Consider the following 15,925-nt stretch of genomic DNA (forward strand, 5'->3'; position numbering starts at 1 on the left):
ATAATGAAGAAAGTTAAAGAGAATGTACACGTGTATGTGAAGACTGCCCATAATTATTAGCTCTTGATGTTGGCAAATTACCCATCCTCTGTCTGCTTCAGCGTTACTCGTAAAATAGGCGCAGCAATCATATATCTTCCCCTCGTGGTGGTTGTAGGACTGAGTGGAAGAGTGCTTGCCAGCAACTACCATGCTGTTGGTAAGTTAGCCGCTGTTTAGTAATTATTAAAATTATTGTTCTCATTCCATGCACAATCCAAGGAGGAACAAGAGTGGCAATAGGTCCTGATATTGGGTTGGCTAGTTCTTTGGCTGACCCCTAGATGGCACTGGTGCCCTAGACTAGCTGGAAGGGGTGAGCGCCAGGAAGGTAGAGGCAGGTCACAAACCGCTTTTCATTCTTCCCAGTCAGAGAGCTTACGCGTTTGTTTATGGGCCAGAAACCACCTTAAAAGCTGAGAATGAACAGTGAAGTTGGAGGCAGAACAGCAGCCTAAGGAAATGCAGTGAGGGCCAAGAGGTCTGTTGTGCTGATGGAGAACCTTTACCCACCCAGGTCGGGAGAAGAGGTAGTGAGACAATGGGGGATTCATCTAAATACCACTGACTCCTGCAAATGCAGCCGCTGCACGAGAAATCCAGGAAATTGAGACTTAAAGTGAAGGGTCCCGGTTGTTTTATTTATTAGATTTTCTCCTTCCATTTTCTCCCCTGTATTTATTCCATGTTACCCTCTTCTCTTTCCCTGATGCCTCTGTCTCTGCCTTTTGCATGTACAGCGTCAAATCATGTTTCCAGAACATGGAGATCTGCAAGCGTCGAGTGAACATGTATGACACGGTGAACCAGAGCAAAACCCCTTTCATCACGCACGTGGCCCCCAGCACATCCACCAACCTGACCATGACCTTCAACAACCAGCTGAACACTGTCCACAACCAGGTGAGAGGGGAGCAGAGGGGAAGGCTGGCGGGGCTGACTGTGTGAGCATCAGGAATTATATTTTCCCACCAAACCTAGACAGGAGACAGAACTCCTCCGATATCATATACTACAGACAAAATCCCTCCACTGTTACGTTCAACTCTCTAAGAAAGTGTTTGTTCCCAAGGTTATTTCCTTTGAGAGTCCCAGGCACTCTTTGTATTGACTGCTGGCCTGTCGAAAGGTCCTAGAAATGACTCACTGAGGGAGTTATCTCTGAGATGGAACCTCTTACAGCTTTCCTGTTCGAATGTGGGAATATGGTAAAGGAGATGCTGTGATCCTTTTATGTCTGACATCTGCCTGATAAAGAATTCTAGAACCGGAAGGAATGCTGGCAGTCCCCCAGCTCAGGCCCCTGCTCCTCCTGTCCACACTGCTGGGTCCACACGATCTCCTTTCAAGACAGATAAAACCTGCCCTTACCAGTTCTTGGGAAGAATCAACTCATCAGTCTTGTCACTGGAATTCCAGCAGTTAGAACTAAAAAGGGACCAGGAAACTAAGGTTTTCTTCCCACAGCTTTCCAACCTTTTGCAGAAAATTAGCAGAATCCAGCACCTAATACACTGCTTGAAATATGGATGGCACCCAGGAAATAGCTGCTGAATGAATAATCTCCAGGGCCTCGCTCAGGCTGCCTCTGGTAGCTAAGAGACTTTTATTCCCACCAACCAGTCTTACCAGTTCCCCCAAAGAAATGTCCTTGGATTTCTTCAGTCCATATAAATCTTTAATGACAACAACACTCGTGTGTGGGGGGGGGGGGGGGGGGGGGGGTAGCAGAGGAGTGTATATGTTCTCATCCTGAAGTGTGACTACTCTGCCTGGCCATCTCCTTTTTTTTGACGGGTCCCCTAGTCCCACTTGAAGAGTCATTGACCCTGTTTTCCAGGCCATTCCTGGCACATCCGGTTGCTAAGGCCCAGCTTTACTTCCCAGCCTGTCCTCTCTTCTCCCTCTGCCTAAACTCTAGGGGTGGCCGCCCGGAATCTGCTGCCCCCTGGGGGCCGCTGGTGTTCTTACAATTCTCCTTAGTGGGAAGAGCTAATGTTCTCTACAGCCTGGAGTCCAGTATAATAAACATTTCCACCCAGTGCCTAGCTCAGTCCTCAAGCTAAGACAGCCGCAGCCAGTCAGGGGGCTTTGTTCTTCATTGCCAGAGCCCCACCACAGTGAATGGACTATCTGGCTGGTGCCGTGAGCAGGGAGAGTAGGGGATACATTGAGATGGGAAGGTTGGCCTAACTATGAGGAGGGGCCAGAGTAAGATGCGTATACAGTGTTCATTTGGCAGTATTTGGAGATTTTTGAGCAGGGTGGTGACAGGCACGCAGTAGTCTTTTGTAAAGAATGTTCTAGCCTCTGTGTCCAAGAAGAATTGGAAGAGAAGTGGAGGCCAGAACATCACTAGTCAGAGTCTTGCAGGTCCCAGGCACCAGGACAGAAGGCCCTAGCTAAGGATGTAGTGATTAAAAAGAGGTTTCCTGGGTCATTTTGAAGGAAGGAGCAGCAGGACCAGTGACTGACCAGAAGGGAGAGTAGTTGAGCACCAGCGTGGGACCCTGGAGGAGACTGGTGCTAATGCCGGGAAGAGGGAAGCCCAGAGGCAGGAAGATGTGAGGAGGGTCTGGACTCTGGTGTGTGGAGCGCAAGCAGGTCGTGGGAAGTGTGTATGTGGGGAAGCCCCCAGGAGAGGTGAGGCTGTGGAGAGAACAGAGGAAACACAAGCCATGCCATCAGTAACAGCACAGGTGCTGGCCCAGTACAAACAACGGCATATAAAATAAACAACAAGGACCTACTGTATAGCACAGGGAACTATATGCAGTACCTTTCAGGAACCAATAATGGAAAAGAATATGAAAAAGAATATGTATATGACTGAATCACTTTGCTGTGCAGCAGAAAGTAGTACAACATTGTAAATCAACTGTACTTCAATAAAAAAATTAACAATAATAATAAAAGCTGCTGGCCCAGATGTGTCACAAGCGCATTCCCAGTCACACTACCTGGAGGCTGATTCTGTGGTGCGGCAAGAACAGAAACGTATTGTTACAGCAAGATCTTAAAGTCTAAACACGGGCACCACATAATTTAGTGATTACTTTCAAACAGATTCTTTTGCTTTGCACTGAAATTCAGCATAAAATATAAAAAACATGTAAAACGAGACTTCATCCTCTTTAACAAATTTGACACACAGGCATACCCTTCTGATTTTGTATGTGTCCATGATATCCTTTGTGGCTCTTTCCCACCTTACTTTTTCAGTCCCTGTAACCTCTAGTGGCAAAACCTCCTGTAAACAATGTTGAATTTGAAGCCACGGGTAACTCCACCTAGCTTGCTAAAGCATCAATGTGCAGAAAACTAAGATGCGGTGAAACTGGAGAATTCCCAATTTAGAATCTCTTTTCATTCCATGCATGGCTTTGCTTCACGTGGCAGTTCAATCTCAAATGCTGTCCCTTTCTGGCAGAGAAAGGAGAGAGGACATAACTTCAGTTATCTGTCTAACCCATCTCCATTTAAGTTCTCTTGACCCCCTGGCATCTTTTCTGCCTGCCTTCCAGTCTTAGTAGCTGAATGCCAGCATGAGAATGCACTGAGTTCCAACAAGCAGCCCCAGTCTCAGCATGTCTCTCTCTGTCTCTACTTCTGTAGCGTATTTCTTCACAGTAACGGTGCCCTGCAAACATCTCAGGGCATCTGTAACAGTGCTGCCCTTAGACCAGAGCAAAAGGGGCCCCTGCCCAGGCCCTCGCCAGGTACATGTGCTTCCATGCCAAGCCCTGGGTACTTGGGACCCCAGACCTGCAGGGGCTTCTTCCTGGTTTCATCCTCCCCAGTATAGACTGCACCACCAAGTCCAAATACGTGCACCCAAAGGCCCCCAAGTTGTGGGACGGAGCTGGGGCAAGGAGAGAAGGCAGGCAGGTGTTCAGCTCCACGTTCCAGTGGCCAAGCCAAGGAATCCCAGAGGGATTCAAACTCACACCCAGCCTCCGAGGTGGTCATGAAGGTGTATGTGTCCAAGTGGAAGGGCAGAACCTAGATCGTTTCTAGCCAGTTTTTAACTTTGCCGTATTTAGACACCATCTGCAGGCCTCCATTTGCACTTTTGTCCAGGCCCCGCAGATACTAGGAACAGGCCTGAATGTAAGCACCACAGGTGATTCTGTGTCTCATGGGGCCGCAGGTGCCTGTTTGCCCCTGAGACTTTCCAACTGTATTTCCACCCCGCTCTGGTTTTGCTTTTTCTCTTGGTTTTCGTTTGTTTGCTTGCTCTTCTTTGAGTTCATTTATTTGATTTAGATGTGTGTCCCCCAGCATGCCACCTCCCTCACTTTTTATTTGTGTTTATTTTTGTTTAATCCCCACCATTCCTTTAGGCTCCCACCTCCACCAGTGCCACTGTTTCCCTAGCCAATCCCGAAGTCTCCATACTAAACTACCCATCTGCACTCTACCAGCCCTCAGCGGCATCTATGGCCGCGGTGGCCCAGCGGAGCATGCCCCTGCAGACGGGAGCGGCCCAGATCTGCGCCCGGCCCGACCCCTTCCAGCAAGCGCTCATCGTGTGTCCGCCCGGCTTCCAAGGTAAGGCTGAGCGGACACAGCCTCTCACCGGCTTCCGACAGGACCACCTCTGGGGCGCCGGCCCCCACACTCTGCTGTCCTGCCAAAGCCCTCTTCGTCTCTTTCCGTGAGCGCCCCGGCATCGCTGAGCTTGAGGGCCCCCGTTCCGCAGCGGTCAGCCTGGAAACAGTGGGTGTGTGCTCAGGCACCAAGTCAGTTCCTTGTTATTCTCACCCGCCGGCCCGTGGTTTTGTCCCAGGCCCGTACATCAGCACATTGTGTGCGCTCCCTTTGTTATGCTGATGTCCGCTCTTGCGTTTCCTCACGTGGAATACCCTCTGTGTGGCTTCTCTATAGAAAACGGCCCGTCTCTGGCAGCCAACGAGTCCCAGTTCTTGTGAAGCATATAAATCTGTCTGAAAAGTACTTCCTGGACACCGCCCTCCCACATCCCCCACCAAACGATCCTTTGGCTGCGCACCCTAGACCCTGTCTTCTGAAAATTCTAAGCTAGAGTTGACTCTGTACTTGGTTACAGTTTACACAGAAAGCTCAAGAATCTGTTTCTGAAACCCGCCGGGTGTACGTCTGTGTGCTTCAGTCTGAATCAGTGCAATTCTAACCGCCTCACTCCTTCTCCCCCGAGACCTGGCTTTGACCCACACAGACATCTCTTCATGTCAAAAGCAGTCGTTTTCCTGCTGTAATCTGTCAGCATCACTGTTCCACTTTTGGCTTTAAAGACTCCTTAATTTGACCGAGTCTTTGAAAATATTCAAGGCTGTTTTCTGTGTGTTTTAAAAATTTTAAGTTAGAGGGAATTCCCTGGCAACCCAGTGGTTAGGACTCCATGCTTTCACAGCCGAGGGCCCAGGTTCAATCCCTGGTCAGGGAGCTAAGATCCCGCAAGCCATGCGGCATGGCTAAAAAAAAAAAAAAAAAGTTTTTTTTTTTATAAGTTAGAAACTAAAGGGGAGACACTTCCAAAGGATCAGGCAGTATCTGCGGGGACTAGTGCGAAGGGAAGAAGCTGCGAGCTGACACAGAGGGCGAGAAGGGTCTCCCATCCAGCCGTTTCCACTCACTCAGCCCTTCTCCCCCCGGCCTGTTGTCTGGACTAGGATTGCAGGCCTCTCCCTCTAAGCACGCTGGCTACTCTGTGCGAATGGAAAACGCAGTTCCCATCGTCACTCAAGCCCCAGGAGCTCAGCCTCTTCAGATCCAACCAGGTCTGCTTGCCCAGGTAATTCTTTCTTTTATTATTACTCGTATTACCATGATCCATGCTAATGTTGTTCACAAAAGAGATATCTCTCCGCTACTTCCCTCCCTGGCAATGAGTTAGATACTTCAAGTCATTAGAATATATCGGTAATATTCTGAATGATCCCCAGGTGAATTACCTTCCTAAGTATCTAGTGTACAATTCCAAGAAGGAATTTAGACACAGGGAGAGTCTGGGGAAATTATTATTATTGTATCTTTGTAATGCAAATTAATATGGGAGACCTAGGTTTTAATCCTAACTCTAGTGATAACTCTCTGTGACCCAAGGCAAGTCAGTTAGCATTTCTTTCTTGTAAAACTGAAATTACTTTTTTAAAGCCAAAAAGAGCCTTGGAGGTTATCTCTTTGTTTTATAGTTGAAAACCAGGATCACAGACGCTTTGGGTTGGAACCTTCCATTTCTGTGCACGTAGGTACTCTGATAGATTCTTAGAATGAAATCACAGAGGTGAAACTGGTTGAAAGTTTGTAAAATGTTGTGGAAATTTTAGGTAACAAAGTGGTGTAATGATAATAGTACTCAATCCTTAATGTCACTTGAACCTTAATAACAAATGCATCCTCGTGACGCCAGGCACTTTACAGTAAGGTATTTGTCTCCTTTTGACAAACGGGAATGAGGCACAAGCACTGGCTCAGAGTCACAGGGCAATCAGGTGACGGCACCAGAACACAAACCCAAGAAGTCTGACACGAGCACCTGTGTTTTAACCACCATGCTGTGATCTTTCTTTATAATCCCTTCTGCTGTTGGGCTGCAAGGACAGCTTGACCGAAATGTTGTTAGTTTAGAAGCACTTTTGTTTTTATATAAAGTTGGTTCCCAAAGATACTTATTTATGGTGTCTTTTGTTGAACAGAAGTTTGGGGTTTTAATTTTAATGTAGTCAAATCGCATAGGTCTATTTTGGACTCTATTCTATTCTGTTGTCCTCTGTAATATCCTATAGTTTTAACTACTATAACTTTAAAATATGTCTTGGTATCTAGTCGGGAAAGCCCTGCTCCTATACTATTCTTCAAAATTTCACTGTCTATTCTTATTCCTTCACTTTTCCATGTGAATTTTATCATCACCTTTACATAAGAATTTTAATTCCAAAAGAAGCGAAAACAAAACCCATTGGACTTGCATTGGATTTGTACTTACTTTTAGGAGAATTGACATCCTTATAATATTAAGTCATTTCATCCCTGAACATGGTTTAACTGTATACAAATTACCTTTTATTCCTTTCACTAAAGTTTTCTTTTGTTAGAATAATTCCTAAATATTTTACAGTTTTGTTGTTAATAATTTTAACTGTATTTTCTAATTATTTGTCTTTGGTTCATAAGAATAAAACTGATTTTGCTCTATTGAGTTTGTTATCTAGCAATCCTTCCAAATTCTGATTAGTTCTGATTGTTTCTGTGAATTCCCTTGGATTTTCTATGTAAACTATCTGTTCATTTACAAATGATAGTTTTGTTTCTTCCTTTCCAATCTTTATAACTTTTATTTATTGTTCTTACATCACTGTACTGACACCCCTCCAAAACAACATTTAACCACAGTGTTAATATTGGTCATCCTTAACTTGAAGCTAACTTTAAAGGAAATTCTTCTAGCTGCCTGCCATCAGGGGTTTTGTTTACTCTGAAGAGTTGATAGGGACACTTCATCAAGTTTGCTGATTTTTTTAATGAATTAATATTAAATTGCATCAAATGTTTTCTTCATCTGTTGAAATGCTCCTGTGTTTTTTTCCTTAATCTGTTAATGTACCAAGTTGCTTAACAGATTTTACAATGTTAACCTATCCTTGTGTGTCCAAGGTGAACTTTATTTAATCACGTTGTGCTTGATGTGTCTGTATGCTTTTCAGTTCTGGGTTGTTTGTGAATACAACATTTAGTATTTTTGCATCTATGTTCGTAAGTGAGAAGTGGCATGAATTTCTCTTTCATATAGACTCTTTATCTGCTTTGGACATCGAGATTACACCAGTCTCATAAGACACGTTGGATATTATTACCTCTTCTTATGTTTTCTGGGACAGCTTGTTTGAAATTGATATTAGCCATTCTTCATCTCTTTGTACTTTTGTCCAAATTGAGACTGCAAATGACCACTAACACCAGCTTCTGATGGCACACAAAGCTGTGTCTTGCTAAAAGTTTGTAAACAGAGAACCTTCAGTATATAAAGCACATCTTCTACTCCTCCCTCTCTCTCTGGTCCTCATAGCTCCCTTTTGTTTGCACAGTTTGGTAGTAGGGAGTTCAGAAAAGGCCCTGGTAGATCAAGAGAACCACAGCTCACTCCAGCTTGCTCATACTTTACCTGACTGGCAGAAATCCAGGCCAGTTTCCCAGTGCTGCTCCTCTGTGAGCCAAAACCTGTAGAATTCACCTGTACTTAAAAGGGTACTTATAGATCCTTTTTTGTGTCTGCACACTTAAGTAAGCCAGGAACCCTCTCGGAAAGAAGTAATACGTAGCATCTCTAACTAGCTAAAAAAGGCATTCTTCATTGTTCAGTTTGGTGGAAACGAACAGGCTTAGCATTTCTGAATTTGTTTCAGTCCTTTAATCATAGCAGGGAAGGGCTTTACCTATTTCGTACTTGAAAAAGAGTCCCTAGAGTGCTATAAATCTCCAAGTGGATTTAACCTAAAGCTCTGAGTGGGAAAGTGAACAAAAAATACATGTACAAGGATTTTAATTGCTGCAGTGTTTATAACAGGGAACTGCTGGAAGCAACTTGAATGTTCATCAGTAGAAGATTTGTTAAATAAATTGATCCATGCATAAAATGGAACACCATGTAGCCATTAAAAAGGATATGGTAAAAAAAGAAAAAAAAAAAGGATATGGTAGACCAAAGTGTCTTGACATGCAGAGACATCTAAGAGAGATTAAGTTTAAAAAACAAAACTGTCCTGTCCTATCCAGTATCACTATGTGTCTTTTTGTTTATTAGCTGCTTTTGATTTTTCTCTCTGTCACTCAGTCTATGCCAAAATGTTAGCTTACCAGGGTCGAGCTCTCTCCTAGATATTTTTTAATGGTCCCTTCAAAGGACAAAAATAAGCTAACTTCTAAAACTAGTATGGCAGCTTAAAAAAAAAAAGCAGTAATTAAACATTGAAAATGATGTCTTCATTTTTCTTGGGATAAATTTCTAGGTATCAGGCAGAGGCCCTCCAAAGAATATTACTTTAAATATATATCAAAATTCTGCACATTTCTTTTTACCTAAATATTTAAACCTTTTCAAGGAGTTTATCTGTGAAAGTGTAGAGATAGTCTTTTGAATCCATCCCTCATGTTAACTTTGTTTGCTCTGCCCTTTTCCGCCCCACCTCCCAGCAGCATCACGTCCCTCAAAGGGAAACAGTCTCTCTGAGGCACCCCAAAGATGTGTTCGTGGAAGAAGAGGGTGTAATCACACCCTCTCATTTCAGTGGCACGAGGGTGATGGATTGCCTTACCAGTTATGCTTTTTTGGTACCACCTAAAAGGAGCTGTCACCTCTGTCCCTCCAAGCACCAGCCCAGAGCTGGCATCTTGACCACCATCAGCAATTGTGAATGAGTAGGTAAAGGTAGAGGGATGGGACGTACAGTTTTTGACTGATACAGTATTGAATTTATCTCACTTTTCAAATGGCAGGGTCCCAGACCCCCTTTGAGCATCCAGAGCCCTCAGGATATGGAGATTTCTGTTGCCAGGTCCTTGTACACTCCGCCCTGCCATGAAGAGGTTTTGTGCATTTCTCTAGCCAGTCAACGCGTGTCACCTGAACCCCTTTAAATGTTTCCCTAAGGATAAACCATTGGCGTGGACTCTTTAAACTGTCCAAAATACAAAACTTCAATGCTTCTCAAAACCTTCTCTGGTAATCTTCAGCAACCAGTCTTTCCAACCATTCTGTCTTGCTGTCTGTGTGTCTTGCTTGGTGCCTGATCGTGTTAATGAATAAGGAAGACTTTTTCATACCACTTTTATGCGGTTTACCACCAGCACCTGATCCTGAATAGGGCCATCATTTTTATGTATCATCTCCGTAAAAAGAGGTAGTGTTTTGGCTGAGAGCATGGGCTCTGGAATTCGGTTGCCCGTGTTCAGATGCCAGCCTCACCACTTACTGGCTGTATGACTTTGGGGAAGTTATTTTTGAATTTAAATTGAATTACTATCATCAATATTATATTATTCTCAGCTGAGCCTCATAATATACTATGATTCTATTTCCTTTCCTGTACAACTTGTTTCTCCTGGAATTAATGGTTGTCTCATCTTTCCACTGGGTTAGTTTTCTCTGTGACTATTATTATGCAGCCCCAGACTCTTCCAGAACTCCAAAAGGCTGTGTGTTTGATGTGTTGATGTGTTCAAACACAGTGAGAAGTTCAGTAGCTGTTACTTTTCTCTCTTTCTGAAAGCTTTTAAGACTGCTTGTCCACAATGGTCTGAGATGTCATGACTGCGTGTTTTCTTGTGAGTCTTTTAGAATACATTGTCCTGGACACCCTATTTGTCCTTTTTATCTGGAGAATTTTATTTTTGCCTTTGTTAATTTCTTCCCTTCTACTTCCTCTGTTCCCTCTTTGTGGAATTCTTATTAATTGGGTGCTGGTACTGCTGAACTGATCTGATGACTTTCATATCTACCCCCCGCCCCACCTACCTTTTCGCTGTATATATTCTATCTATGCTGCTTTCTAAGATTTTCTCAACTTTATGGAATTGTTACTCTCTCTTGTCATAGTTCTCATTTCCAAGAGTTCTTTCTTGTTCTCTAAATATAGATACATATTCTTATATATGATCTTGTTTCATGGAGAGAGATATATAAGACCTCCCTGAGGACATTAATTACATATTTTTTGAAATTTTCTTCTGATTCCTACACTGTTGTTTCCTCTGAGTCTCATTTTTTGTTTCAGTCTCTTTCATGTTAGACGCTTCCTTTAAAACCTGGTGCTTCTTGGCTGTTCATTCATATCTAAGACTGAAGCACTGAAATAACTGGAAGGCTTCAGGGGCAGGGCAGTGGACTTCTCTATAGCTGAATGTGGGCTTCTCTATAGGCCAATAAGGAGTGAGCTGAGCATTTTTATTGGAAGATTCCCCTCCTGTCAAATGTCGCTGTAGTTTTGTCTCTTGGAATAGTCAGTTTCCCTTGAGAGAACCCTCCAAGCTTCTGTTTGAGACTCGGGCCCGGGGGATGGGGGGGACGCCTAGTAATCCCACCGACCAGGGATCTGGGGGTGAAGGAATCTCATGGTTTAATATACAGACTTGACCTTACATTCCTTCAGTCTGTGAACTCAGTAATTGCCCTTTCAGCTTCTAAAATTTTGTTAACTGTTATCGTCACTCCCTGTTCTCTTTGTCCTTATGGATCTATATATTTTTTCATTCCTTCACTGTCATTTTAGTTGGGCTTAAAGAGAGAGAGCAGTAAATGTATGTTTAATTTACCGTATTTCCGGGCAAGCTGTTTAACTTCTCTGTGTTTCAGTTTACTCATTGGAGAAAAGGGAGGGGGGAACGTTCCCTACCTCACAGGATTAGTCTTAAGATAAAGTCAGAAAATCTATGCATCGTCTTAGCTGAATGCTTGGCACACAATATGCATCCAGAAATATCAGCACTAATCTTATAAATTATAAAGTAGTAATAAATTATAGAAATATCTGATGAAGTGCTGTCTCAAATGAGTTGAATATATCAATCAGTGATAGAGATCCCAAAATAGCCTTTAACCGCCTCTCTTTGAAGTAAAATGTTAATATTCGTTTTAGGGAAATAGGGAAAAAATAATATCCTTAGCTTGACATTAAGATTTACTATTTTAAAATGACACTAGTCAAAACACTTGCTTTTCGTGAGATCTGAAATAAGTTCCAGACAAAATCAGTAGAAATCTTACTGCCAATGAAACTGTTATTCATTTAAATTATTTATGTATTTATTTACTTATTTATTTATTGGCTGCATTGGGTCTTCGTTGCTGCACACGGGCTTTCTCTAGTTGCTGCGAGCGGGGGCTACTCTTCATTGTGGTGCGCGGGCTCCTCATTTAGTGGCTTCTCTTGTTGTGGAGCACAGGCCCTAGGTGCGTGGGCTTCAATAGTTGCGGCACATGGACTCAACAGTTGTGGCACACGGGCTCTAGAGCACAGGCTCAACAGTTGTGGCACACGGGCTTAGCTGCTCCATGGCATGTGGAATCTTCCCAGAGCAGGGCTCGAACCCATGTCCCCTGCATTGGCAGGCGGATTCTTAACCACTGCGCCACCTAGGAAGTCCAAAACTGTTACTCATTTAAGCTTTTGAGCTCCTAACTGTTTCAATCAATTAAATTATTTTTCTGCTTACTGTGTTTGAATTGAGTAAACCTGAAATACAGTTAAGTATAGTTAATTGCCTTGGTAGAATTGCTTCCTTCATTTTATCAACAAATATTTATTAAGCATTTAGTTTATAATCTGTGGTCCCTGAGGCCTCTCTGTCTCTATCAAAAAAAGATCAGTAAGCAAACAGGGAACATCTACAGGGTATAAGAGATCTCACTGGGTATCACCCGCAATAGGATAGCCGACAGGATGGACCAAGTGAACTATCCACTCAGATCTAAAATGCGGCTGTATCATTTTGTACACATCACTGTTTATTAAGCCTTGACTCCAATTTGCAATGCATTGCCAGAAGTGCTTGTTCGTACATGTGAGCCAAAACACACATATTAAACACATGCACAGTGTGTGGAGCCCTACATTTTATAAATCACCCAGTTTTAGTCATCTCCAGCCTGATGGAAGCAGAGAGATATGACTACGATCCCAAATCTTTAAATCCTTGACCTGCCCAAGAGGGATCTTACCTTAGTGGTGTTCCTTCAAGGGTCCAACTTTGGATAGCTGTGTCCGGTGTGAATCGTGTAATAACCAAAGGCAAGCAGAACAGTGACTGAAGATACAGAGAGCTCAGAACACAATACACGCATGTGCACACACCCCTGTAAGTCTGTTCAAGGAGGAATCAGGAAAGTTCGTTTTAGACTTCTTAGAAAAAGCTTAGTATCTGTGAAGAATGAAGCTCTGACTTCCTTACTGTCTCATTTTTGCTTTGAGGAGTCAAGGTAAATCTCAATGAAGTTTGAGGTCCCAGCTAAGAATTTTATTCCACATTTGCTTGCCCTCAGATGCAGGCAAGCATCAGATACTTGGTGATCTCAGAATTATATTAACTTAGATTCAGAAGATAACACAAGTTGGACCTCTAGAATCTAGCTGATAAACAAAAAGTAAAATATTATATATGGGATACTAGACAAAAAACTTCTTGAGGACAAGGAGTTACTCTTGTATGGCCCAATTCAGCTACCTCAATCTCTTGCACCTAATTGTGTGACAGAATAAATCAATAAATGAACTTTTGGAAATTTTAAGCATTGTTCATTAGAGCAAATTTATAAATCATTCTTCAATGTGAATCAATTGTTTCCATACAGTTCTTTGCCCATATATTTATTATCTTTCATTGACTTCACATGTGTTAATTTTATCTCCCCTGGGTTTTGGGGGTTTTTTTTATTTATTTTATTTTTGGCTGCGTTGGGTCCTCACTGCTGCGAGCAGGCTTTCTCTAGTTGTGGCGAGTGGAGGCTACTCTTTATTGTGGTGCGCAGGCTTCTCATTGCAGTGGCTTCTCTTGTTGCGGAGCACAGGCTCTAGGCACGTGGGTTTAAGTAGTTGTGACACATGGGCTAAGTAGTTGTGGCACACAGGCTCTAGACTGCAGGCTCAGTATTTGTGGCACATGGGCTTAGCTGCTCTGGGGCATGTGGGATCCTTCCAGACCAGGGATCGAACCCGTGTCCCCTGAATTGCAGGCGGATTCTTAACTGCTGCGCCACCAGGGAAGTCCCTCTCCCCTGATTTTTGAGGCCAAAGAGCCGGTCTCTACTTTCACACCTATCACAGGGTCTAGCCCAACCCTGGGCACAGAATAAATGCCTGACTCATGCAGATTGGTGATATGATTAACGGGCATGGTGATAGTAAACGTCCTCTGTCCTACAGCAGGCCTGGCCAAGTGGGACCCAGCAGATCCTGCTTCCCCCGGCGTGGCAGCAGCTGACTGGGGTGGCCACCCACACGTCGGTGCAGCACGCGACTGTGATTCCCGAGACCATGGCCGGCACCCAGCAGTTGGCCGACTGGAGGTAAGCAAGGCAGCAGGCATGGCTGGGATGGGAGGTGAGTCCACCGCTGACCTGGGGGCTGCCGGGCTGGTCTGCGCCAGAATTCCCTGCTGTGTGGGGGGCTTTTAAAGTAAAAAGAGTACTGTGTGGAATAAGACTACAGTGTAATGAGAGGTTAGTTTTAAATAAATGTGTACCAGGACACTAGAACGTCAGCTTCATTACTTTATAGTCAGTTGTCATTTTCAACCCAAAATTCAGTTCCATTATTTGATCACTGGTGTAATTCCCCAGACTTGGCTTGGGATGATTTTTGGTTGCTTTCTCAGAATTAAATTCCACTCCCAGAAAACAAAGATTTGTCACCAGTGAAAGGACGTGGAAGAGAGTCCCCGGGGCTCCTACGCAATTCTAGAAAGTGTTCTCAAGGTGTTTTGAGACGTGGGCACGCTGAAGTCATAGCAGACCTCCCAGGGGAAGGCTTGACAGAAAGGGCTTTATTTGGGATGTTAAACTCTGGTGTGTCTGCTGAGTGTGTCTCTTCAGTTGATAGTCATATCTTCGAGATCAGCGTGCATTTTCCACAGACCTCAGAGGCATCCACTTGACAGCCACCAGCATGCCATACCCCCTGCATCTGTTTCCAGAACCCCCCACCCCATCCTACTCACCGATTTTCATCACTGACACATTGCTCTGTTGTTTTTATGGCCACTTTCCACTTTTTCTTGTACCCGCCACCCACACCATCCCAACACCACCACAATGCCCCCCACACCAGTGCAGAGCCAAATGGCAGCCCGCCCGCCAAGTGGTCCCCAACTTCCCATGGCCCTCTGCGCTGTCTCTCTTTCAGCCCAAATGTCAGGGCAGGTCACACCCCTCACCCTCTGACAGTCTCCATACCACCCATGGAGCCTCCGGACAGCTCTTTTTCTGACCTGAAAGGCTACTGGGAATGAAGAGCTCTGGATAAAAGCAGGGAGACAGGCCCCCGGCCAGCCGCAACTGCAGCTTCCTCTGTTCCGCCATTTAATTTTCTAATTACTAATTTACTAATTCTAACTTAATTTAGTAAAAAGAAGAGAGGAACACAGGCTGTTTATCACAGCCCCATTCACTTCCCACTGACAGCGCTCCCCCCTCGTCCACCCCCACTCATTGGAAGCACTTTCAAACCAGGTAAAACTGGGTTCCTTTCTGGCCCTGTGTGACCTGGGAAAAGTTACTTATCCTGCATGAGCCTCGGCTCTTCTTCGGTCAAGTGGGGATAATAATGCCTATTCACAGGATTGTTGGGAGGTTTAAATTAAGATAAAAAACCAAGCGCTCTCGACTGGATTTAACAGGTACTGTACCAGCCTGGCTCGTGACAGGCAGTAAATAAATCTGTTATCTGCCCTGCCCCCATTCACACTGGTTGGTGCTCAGCAAGACCACCTTCCCTCTCCAGCTCATTAGGAACAGCAGCCAAGTGGAAAGCTGTTTGACCAGTTGTTTGTTTGTTTTTTTCTCACCCCTTTTCCTCCTAAAGGACCACAGGCAGGCTGTACTCCTTTTTTCTTTTGTCTTTCAGCATTTATAACTCATTGAATTCCAGCAATACTCACATACTCACTCACTCATGCATATTTTCTTACCCCTCCTCCCTCCTCATCTCTTACCTGGTTACCACCAAAGACAGCGAAAGCCAACACAGTTTCTTTTCAATCTGTTCTCCATTTCATGTGTGGTCCAAAGAACATGCGTAATCACAGCTAATAAGCAAAAGAGAAGTACCAGCGCTGGACCTGCATCAAAGGGGAAAGAATGCCATGTCTGTAGAAGAAATAGCAACAAAGCAAAGAAGCTACAGCATCAGTTTCTAAA

The 15,925-nt window shown here is 44.1% G+C and overlaps 1 protein-coding gene across 2 annotated transcripts in view; it reads left to right on the forward strand.

Annotated features, from left to right (window-relative positions):
• HIPK2 (homeodomain interacting protein kinase 2) overlaps window positions 1-15,925 on the forward strand; it is a 187,589-nt gene that overhangs the window by 136,654 nt on the left and 35,010 nt on the right. The window contains exons 7-10 of one of the 2 annotated variants that reach the window (XM_057731960.1): window positions 780-942; window positions 4,383-4,590; window positions 5,691-5,812; window positions 13,935-14,077. In XM_057731960.1, the coding sequence (XP_057587943.1) occupies window positions 780-942; window positions 4,383-4,590; window positions 5,691-5,812; window positions 13,935-14,077 (636 nt within the window). The remainder of the gene's footprint in view (window positions 1-779; window positions 943-4,382; window positions 4,591-5,690; window positions 5,813-13,934; window positions 14,078-15,925) is intronic. The other variant, XM_057731961.1, reaches the window with a different exon arrangement.

Source organism: Hippopotamus amphibius, chromosome 4 (assembly GCF_030028045.1).
Source record: "Hippopotamus amphibius kiboko isolate mHipAmp2 chromosome 4, mHipAmp2.hap2, whole genome shotgun sequence".
NCBI classification, from domain to species: domain Eukaryota; kingdom Metazoa; phylum Chordata; class Mammalia; order Artiodactyla; family Hippopotamidae; genus Hippopotamus; species Hippopotamus amphibius.